Source organism: Euprymna scolopes, chromosome 22 (assembly GCF_053919585.1).
Source record: "Euprymna scolopes isolate OS-2025 chromosome 22, ASM5391958v1, whole genome shotgun sequence".
In the NCBI taxonomy this organism is placed as follows: Eukaryota; Metazoa; Mollusca; class Cephalopoda; order Sepiida; family Sepiolidae; genus Euprymna; species Euprymna scolopes.
The window spans coordinates 40,581,355-40,591,401 of NC_136503.1; the positions used below are offsets into that span (position 1 = coordinate 40,581,355).

General features: G+C 35.0%; 2 protein-coding genes across 2 annotated transcripts; both read right to left on the reverse strand.

The window, feature by feature from the left end:
- Positions 1 to 320: 320 nt before the first annotated feature.
- LOC145243701 (uncharacterized) lies at positions 321 to 1,151 on the reverse strand. Its single transcript, XM_080106757.1, has one exon. It carries the CDS (start codon positions 1,149 to 1,151, stop codon positions 321 to 323), a length of 831 nt encoding a protein of 276 aa, XP_079962883.1.
- Positions 1,152 to 1,463: 312 nt separating this feature from the next.
- Positions 1,464 to 1,859, reverse strand: LOC145243702 (uncharacterized). Its single transcript, XM_080106758.1, has one exon. The coding sequence runs from the start codon at positions 1,857 to 1,859 to the stop codon at positions 1,464 to 1,466; it is 396 nt and encodes a 131-aa protein (XP_079962884.1).
- Positions 1,860 to 10,047: the final 8,188 nt, after the last annotated feature.

Below are 10,047 nucleotides of genomic sequence, written 5' to 3' on the forward strand. Positions count from 1 at the left end.
ATATATATATATATATATATATATATATATATATATCGTCGTCGGCTCCTACTCGTATCCGAGCATTGGGCCCTGTCGTCAGGTAGGTGAGTGCCTATGTGATACATGGCTGTATAGTCCGATTCTGTGGCAGAATAGTCGCAGACAGTGCTCACAGGGGAGGGGAGGGAGATGGGTTTGCTCCCGCTCCCTGCTCCTTCTTCTCCCAGCCGCTTCCCTTCTTCTCCTTTTCTCCTCAAAAGTAAGCTCTGCCACAGTGTACAGCGTTCCTCCACGCCTTCCTGTCCCTGGTAGCGTCTTCCCACGAGGAGTGGTCGATGTCAGTTGCTGCCAGAGTGCGATTCAGCTGGTCTTTGTAGCGCATTTTTTGGTACTCCTCGTGGTCTGGTTCCTTTTGCCAGTTCTCCGTACATCATTCTCTTGGGAAACCTTGAATTTTGCATTCTGTGGACGTGGTGTGTCCAGCGGAAGCGGTACCGGATAATAGTGACCTCAACACTTGTCATTTTGGCACGTTCCAGTACCTCGGAGTTGGAGGTATGCCTCTTCCTGGATATTTTCATAATTTGCCTTAATTTTGTTTGTTGGAAGCGTTCCAGATGTTTTATTTCACTTCTATATAGTGTCCACGTTTCACAAGCGTACAGGAGCATGGAGAGGACAACTGCTCGGAACACCATTATCTTCGTGTTCATCATAAGTGCGTGGTTGTTAAATGCGCGGCAGTTGAGTCGTCCAAACACGGAATGGGCTGCCATTATTCTGTTCACGTCCTTCTTGCATGTAGGAGTAGATGTTAAAATGCTTCCAAGATAAGAGAATTGATCTACCTCCTCTAGTGGTTGGTTTTTAATTTCGATATTAAGGGCTGGGAGAGTCTGTCCTGGCGGATGTTGGACGAGGGTCTTGGTCTTGTCCGTGTTGACCTGCATCCCAAACCTTTCATATGCAGAGCTATATGCGTCTGCTAACGACTGCAGGTCCTCTGCCGTCTGATCTGGAGTGGCGCTGTCGTCAGCATATTGTAGTTCTCGCACTTCGCAGAAGGTGGTTTTGGTTTTGGCACGGAGTCGTGCGAGGTTGAAAATTCCTCCGTCCAAGCGAAATTGCAGGCCAATTGAGGGTATGTCGGGTGGAATCTCGCTGAGCATTGCCGAGATGTACAGTGAGAAACACGTTGGAGCCAAAACACACCCCTGCTTCAGACCACCGTTGATGGGGAATAGGTCTGAAAGAGAGTTCTGATGACAAACTCTTCCAAGAATTCCGTCATGGAGGGCACGCACCAGTTCAACAAAGTCGGGTGGACAACCATATCTCGCGAGGACAGCCTACATGGGGGTTGTGGCACTTTATCAAAAGCCTTTTTAAGGTCCCAAAAAACGAACATCATGGTCGCAAAAGACAAACATCATGGCCTGTTGCTGTTCAAGGCTTTTCTCCTTACATAGAAAATCTTTTTCTTACCTTACACAGAAAATCATGACCACTGTCCCCCGGGAAGTTCGAAACCCACACTGGGTCTCTGGCAGGACGTCCTCTGCGAGGATGAGCAGGCCGTCAAGGAGAATCCGAGCGAAAATCTTACTCGCGATGCTAAGCAGTGATATTCCCCAGTAGTTGTTACAGTTCTCCCTGTCACCCTTCTTGAAGATAGTAATGATATTAGCATCATGAAAGTCGCTTGGGAGAGTCTTGGTCTCCATTATTTTTAGAATTAGGAGAATCAAGCGATTTCTCATCTCGGGGCCACCGTGAGTGAGGAGCTCCAGCAGGATGTTATCTGTCCCTGAGGACTTACCGGGCTTCAGACGTTTCAGGGCCCTGTTGAAGTCCTGGATGGAGGGTGGGAGTGCCATCTAGAAACGGACGAGATGCTGTGGGGTCATTCTCAAGAGATCATCTGGTGTGATCATTAAGGAGGTTCTTAAAGTGACACCTCCATCTTTCCAGGATGCCCTCACGGTCAAAGATAGTCGTGGTCCCATTTGCGTCATTCGTTGCTGCATAGAAACTGCGCAGGTCACGTTGGTCAGCGAAGTGCCGGATCCCGGCAGCTTTTCTCTGCCACCAAATGTTCTGGGCTTCACGAATCCCTCTTTGGCAGTCTGCTACAGCTAGCTTGTAAGCACGTTTGTTGGCAGCTGTAGGTTGGTTCTCTGAAATCAGTCGTACTTGACGTTTTGCTTCAATAAGACGAGAGATGGTGGCGTCATTCTCATCAAACCAGTCCTGCCTTTTCTTGGTGGTGTGACCCAGTACCTTCTCTGTGTCTCTGAGGGTGGTCCATTGGTGCTCTACTGTCGCCTGACTCACGGGCTCTGCGAGGTATCGTTCACAGGCCTCCCTAAAATTCTGCGCCAGCTGTGAGTTGCGGAGCTTGCTACAGTTAAAACGTCGGTTTGGTACGCTATTGGGTGTCCTTTTGGGTGGTCGAATGATCGTCATGGAAAGTCGGGAGATCAGGAGTCTGTGATCCGTCCAACAGTCATCCGCCACAGGCATGGATCGCGTGATGTGGAGTCTCCTCGGTGTCTGACTCTGGTCAGAACGTAGTCCAGGGTGTGCCACTGTTTTGTCATTTGGGTGTACATTTTGTTGCAATTTAAAAACATTAACTTTCATCTAGCAATTAATGATATAGCTATAAAATTTTCAATGATTTTTTTAAAAGTGCAACAGAATGTACATTACATAAAATAAATCCAAGGTAATTTTTTGATTCAATTTAAATTAAATTTTTATACCTTACTTTGTAAAATTTATAAAAGTGCACTTTAAAAATAAAGGTACAAGATTCAATTTGAAATTTATCTTCAAAGCCTATAGTAAAAACATTTTGTTTAACAATTTTCATGCCTTGGATAAAATGCTTTTCTAACTTGTATATATTATCTATATTATATTTTTATAATCGATAACCTCAAAATCCCTGGTTTTGATGGAGGAGAGACTAAAACTTGCCGCTATGGTTTCAAATGATCTGAAATAACAGCAAAGCGAGACTTGATTCCAAATGTTTCTCATATGTTATACCTCCCCTCTTTGGTTTTCATACATAAAGTAAATTTACAGTGTATAAGGAGTATTTGATATTGGAGATATTCATAATCGTGCCCTTTTTCCAAAAGAGGGAGATATAACATAAATATTTGAAATCAAGTCTCCTTGAAAATCTTGAAAACAAAAATATGTATTCTCTCTCTGATGTGAGTGAGTACTCACATACATAAATTGTTCTTTTTTTTTACTCGCCTTCACCTCAAAAGAAGCATATCACCACTTGGACATAAAAGGCTAGGTATGATTTTGTTGCAAAACAAGTTTGTCGGAGATATGTACATTGAGGGAGCACAACTGTGAGGAGTTCATTAGAGTACATTCCATTAAAATACTTATTAAACAGACACCGGGATGTAACATTGCAGCGATGGGACAGGGGTTGGAGCCTAGTTGACAAAGTTTAAAATTGAACCTTGTACCTTTATTTTTAAAGCCTATAGTAAAAACATTTTTTTAACAATTTTCATGCCTTGGATGAAATGCTTTTCTAACTTTATATATATATATATATATATATATATATATATATATATATATATATATATATATATATATATATATAAGGATAATGAGATAAATTAAATCACAGATTAATGAATCTTATGGTATCAAATATATTACAAAATATTAGGGAGGAGGTAATCATTTTATATAAGACAATCCCAATAAAATTGCTTAATATAAAAATTAAAATTTACATTTTTTTTTATATTTAAATTTTATTAAAAAAATTATAATTTTCCAAAACAAAAATTCATCATTTGAACAAAATACCAAAATCTCATATTCTTTTTTGTTTCAACCCGTATTCTCTTTCTCTATGTCCCTTCAAAAGATTTAGTCTTTATAATATCCACTATGTATGTGCTTGATAGCGAAATAATGATTTTCCTCTGAGGAGATGAGCCTACATCAAAAATCTATGAATTAAAGAAATTACTTTGAATATCGTATTCTTTGTTCAAATAATAATATTTTTAAAAATTATATTTCTTAATGAAATTTAAATATAAAAGCTGTAAATTTATATATATATTTACTATACGGATGAAGACTGAAGGATCGGTTGAAAATATGTACATGTAAAAATATTTTTTTGATTTCTTTATAATAATATTTCGTATTCCTGCACATCACCAATACAAAACGAATAAAGAAAAGTTATAAACTTTTACACTTTTCGTATTCTTTTTTATACATCTTCGCATATATGTATATATATATACATATATATATATATATATATATATATATATATATATATATATATATATATATATAAGATAAATAAGATAAGTTACAGATTAGAGATCAAGTGAATTATCCTCTCAGATATTACATTGAGGTAATACTTTCAGGGTGACCCTAGCCAAAACGGTAAAGCTCAATATCTAAAAAAAATAGAGCAATATATAAGTTCAAACATTAAAGTTAAATTCTGTAAATCAAAATATATAAACATATATCTGATGATATGAGCCATTATCGAAAATACATGGATTAAGGAAATAAACATAATTGTTCTCTATATATTCCTTGTTTCAAACAATAAATTCTTAACTTAAATATATGTATATATATTTTGATTTACAGTATTTAACTTTAATCATTAAACTTGTATATATATATATATATATATATATAAAAAAGTTTTTATTAATTATCATTTCTACTAGTATATATATGTATATAATAGAAATGGTGATTAATAAAAACTTGTATATATATATATATATATATATATATATATATATATATATATATATATAAAGGAGGGGAAAAGTTTATTGTTCATAAAACAAAAATATAATATATAAAAAACTTCCGATGAGAATAACTAGCAAAATAAAAGTATAAAACTGTTATAGAATAGAAAACATGGAAATTTTAATTTTCGAAAAGTTTTAAAATAATATTTAAAATTGGTGTCCATGAATAGAAATATAGCCAAATAGTAATTATTTTATTTTTATTTGATTTTCGAGGTGGTCGTTACGATCACTGCTATATCCAGGTTCAAGATCGTCTCAGGCAATCATTCAGACTGTGTGAATGTAAATTAATTCTACCTGTCTCTTTACATAAGATATTGCATTTTACTGTTTTGCCACTAGGCACACCGCTTATGAAGGCCAGAAAGACACTTGGGGGTGAGGATTAAAGATGGTCGTCAGTCAGTCGATGATCGCGAACATGAGAGGGCCGGAAAGATGGGTAGAATCGGCAGTGAATTACTTAAGAGGAATTGATTTTCTAAATGGACGATTCCTCAAGTATTTGTTTACATTAGACTTGAAGATAATAATATTATAGTGGGCTGGGAAACAATCTCGTAGTTTCTGGTTCCACAGATGGGATGCTCTAGGAAAGAAACTTTGTTCATAGAAGTTACGTTTGTATTTTTGTAAAGATGGAGAAAAAAGAACCTTCTTTGTTGTGGTTATAGTTAGACGAGTGTTTTGCTGTGAATATGTTACATGCTATTTCGAATCAAGTATCAGTATGTCAGACGAATTTTTATTTGGACTTCATTTTGATAATCCGACAAAATAGTTTTATATGGTGTATTGTTGCCACATCTGGGTTTGGTGCATCTCTCACTAGTCTCTCTCTCTCTCTCTCTCTCTCTCTCTCTCTCTCTCTCTCTCTCTCTCTCTCTCGGATAGGATCCAAAATATATTTTTCAATCTAATGGGTTCCACTTTGTAAACTAAGCTCCAACCGTTGTCCCATCGGCGCAATGTTGCATCTCCATGCCTGGTTTACAAGTATTTTAGTGAAATTTGATCTGACAAACTCGTTGCACTTGTTCCCCCTCGACATATACATCCCCAACAAACCCGCTTAGCAACAAAATCACACACCATTCACGGTCTAGGTCCCTAAATGCCAGACTGCTTTTTACGCAAATAGTATCTTCCCCCGAGCAGCTAGACTTTGGAATTCCGTTCGTGCTACCAGCTTCCTTGACTGTACTGATATGCAGAAGTTTAAATGTAAGGTAAACCAACATCTTGTTAATCTTTCTTAGACATGATCCCAAATAAAAGCCCCTTACAAGTCTATGTGGCGATATGAATTTTAATTAAAAAAAAGGAGTGTGTTAACGTTTTATGTCATTCACCACACAAGACAAGGTTTCCTTTTTGTACATGTGTTCTTTTCATCGGCGTCAGAGACAAAGTGAAACTGAATCTAATACTAGCCCTATTGACTCTATGTGAATTCATTGTTTTATTTATAGTCGTATATAGTTTAGTTATTATATTTAAATGTCAATTAATGCATTCACTAATTATATTAATTATCTTGATCTATGTGTTAATTAACTAAGAATTTAAATCTATTTATTAATAATTAAGTTTCAAACTTAAATGGGATATTTGATTACTTTCATTATATTAATTATGACTTATTTATTCTAAGTGCACAAACTGAGATTCGATACTGATGTCGTATATTCATGTTGTTGTTTTTCTCGCTAATGTCCTCATCTGTTTATTATGGAATTAGGTTAATTGTATAGGATATAAATCCTATATTTTAGAGCAAATAGGAGGGACGCAAAGAAGACGCGCCTACTAAATACGAATGCATCTTGATAAATAAAGAAAAGAAAACATCACATTTTTCTGCAAACAGAGGAAAATGAGAACAGTTTGAATCTGATTGGACAAAACAGGTCATGTGCTAATGCCTTTTACTGTGACACTACCGACGTTCCACTCGCTCAAGTGTAAAGAAAAAGAAATAAAAACGAAGAAAGAAAAAGTATAATAATAAAAAAAGAGGAAATAAGATTATCAGGTGATCGAAAAATCTTTTAGAATGTCGAGATGAGGAAATAAAGTGATCAACGGACAACATTTCCCACGATTGTGTCACACACGCACCTAAAGCCCAACTGACATCCACAGAATGTGCTTTCTTTTTAGTAGTTTTATTATTTTTCTATACTTGTGAATACCTGCGCACCCCCTCGGCAGCCGCCAATGTGAGAGACCGCGACATGACTAGAAAAGAAAAGGAATAAAAAAAATATCGGCAATCGTTGTCGAGTCAGGGACCGCGTAGTACTACATTACTACGTGCACACAAGTAACCCTGAAATGGATTACGGTCTTTTATTACAATTTCTTGTCTGTGCGAAAACAGATCGGTTTTGGAACCGGTCCTCTCAAATTAAAACAAAGTAGGGACGACACTAATAATGTTCAGCGAGGTGACATGCAGCGAAATATCTCAATAAAATCCTGTCTCTCTAGGTTACTATCCACTAAAAAATAGTAATAGTCGTCTATACCAAGCATCACAGCAGACCAGAATCAGAACAATACCATAAAGTTCACTCACTCACACATATTGGTTAGTATACAGAACCTCGTCAACCCGAAAGTATGTGGATTAGATTTTATCTCTGCAGTAGTTATAAAGAAATGCTCTGCTGAACTGGCCCTTATTCTCTCCAAACTAGATCAAATCTCTCTGTTAGCTGCAAAATTGTCTCTGTGGTATTAACTTTCAAGATTTTTATCAAAAGAATTAAGTTGTAAACTTATACTTCCACAATTCCCCCCCCCCAAATATTTTAATTCTTAATCAATCTAGCGACTGTTCATCGCCTTGAAAATGCTAAATTTCTCATTGACCAACAGCATAGATTTAAGCGATTCCGTTCTACTGAGGATATCCTAACAGTCATCTCCGAACGTGCATACCACGCTATGGATAAGATAAGACAAGCTGGTACGGTAGAGCTAGATATCTCCAAAGGTTTTGTTAAAGTCTAGCAAGAAGGCCTTCTCAGAAAAATGAACTCGTACTGTATTACTGGACAAATATTTAATAGAAGAATAATATTATCAGATTTTATTAACTAAAAGGTAGTTCTCAGCACTTGTACATTTCAACAATATCACATTAATGCGAGACTTGAATCTCTATTATTCCTGATCGTTATCAACGACCTCCATGACGAAATCGCTTCTGGGAGATGTATATTTGCTGATGGCACGACGTTCTATTCCAGTATCAGGACAAATCGAATGCTCATGCTTGCAAAGCAATGATCGAATCCTTAGAATGAGCTCTAGTCTGTAATAGAACGGAGCCCAACATGGATGGTCACATTTAATGCTACTAAGGTAAAGCTCGTTTCCTTTAACTCATATAAGAACACTTTCTAACCACCGAATCTCATGTCCGATGGTATTCTTTCAAAAAGACCAACGTTCAAATTGTTCTGGCTGGCATTATCAAGCAACACCAGTTAAAATAAGCAAAAGGATGAGACCAAGACTGATGTAGAAACGGTAGCAGGCACCCACTGCCCGACTACGAAACTTCTTACATCTGTAAGTATTCTACGTATCTAAAAAGCATCTACGTATCTAAAAAGCATCTACGTATCTAAAAGGCCGCAAAGTTGCAAAATGAACCGAGTTTGTTTTTTTTTTGTTTGTTTTGTTTGTTTTTTTTCATTTTTGGTCAAATTGTATATTTGAAAATAAGGAAAAAAAAAACAAGAAAAATGATAATTTATTTTTTCTTTGTTTCCTTATTTAAAAAATACAAAAAAAAAACAACAGTTTTATATAAAAAAATATTTTTAAGCGATTAACCGGAATTCGTATGCATTAAAATATAAATCTCGAAAGTTTGAATTATTGTTAATTATATGCCTTTATTTCTTAACACCCCCCTTTTTTCAAAATACCAAGCGAGACAGTCCCTCTGAGGATACTCATAAATTTGTTTAAAAATAAAACAACTTGATCAATTTACATGATTTTTATGAATATGGAATTTTTGTTTCAAGTGTATAATCATTATACATATTTTTCTTTTTATTTTTTTAATATGGAGGAATTCTGAACAAGAACGTTAAACCTTTCAAATAACTATTGTTCACAAATGTTGATGGACGTTGACAAAACAAAGGTAAATCAGAAAATAGTTTTAAAAAAACCCCAAACAGTGCTGTCTGTTTTGAGCTAATAGACCATCATAACTGGTGGAATGGGTTCAAAAGAGATGTGTCACTTAACGGACTTTTCACCGCCGAGTACAAAACAAATGCATTGTCAATATTTTCTATACTAATGGTAAACAATGTATTTTCCGTGTTCAATCCGAGAGAGTAAACTGAATTATGTGCATATATATATATATATATATATATATATATATATATATATATATATATATATATATATATATAATTATTATATATATATTTAATTATTATAGTAAAAAAATAATTATGACAGCCCCTTTAAGAAATTCGTTTCTTATCGTTGAGCACTTTCAGTTGAATTAAAGTCGACCAATTTAGCTCTTATGCATAGATCATCGTATAACGGGTAGATCACTCTCTGACTGACGTAAATGAACATTTAAAAATTAAAATGTTTAAATTCAACGTTATTTCACGCGGTTAATGGTAGTCGAATGGATTAGGTCTTCGTTAATCGAGCCAGCGATGTCTCGTGATGCGGGGTTCAAATCGTTCGACTGGTATTAATCGTGACACCCTACACTGAAGATTCCCGAAAGGATGAAACACTAGTGTCTGTAGGTATTTAATTATTATAGTAAAAAAATAATTATATATATATATATATATATATATATATATATATATATATATATATATATATATATACGAGCAAACAGTTAATAAAACATGTTAAAAACACTTTAAAAAAGAGCTAAAATCATATTTAATCTGAAAAGGAAACACTTGATAAGTGGATAGTCCTTAATCCGCGGAGTTTCGAAGAAATACTTTCCTTCTCATCAGATGATAGGAATTAGCAAAATGCGTGATTGGATTTTGCATACAAAATGCTATTTTATATATATATATATATATATATATATATATATATATATATATATATATATATATATATATATATATTAATCTAAAAAAAAGCTTTAAGTAACAAAATATAAAACAAATAAAGGATGCAGTTTAAATTC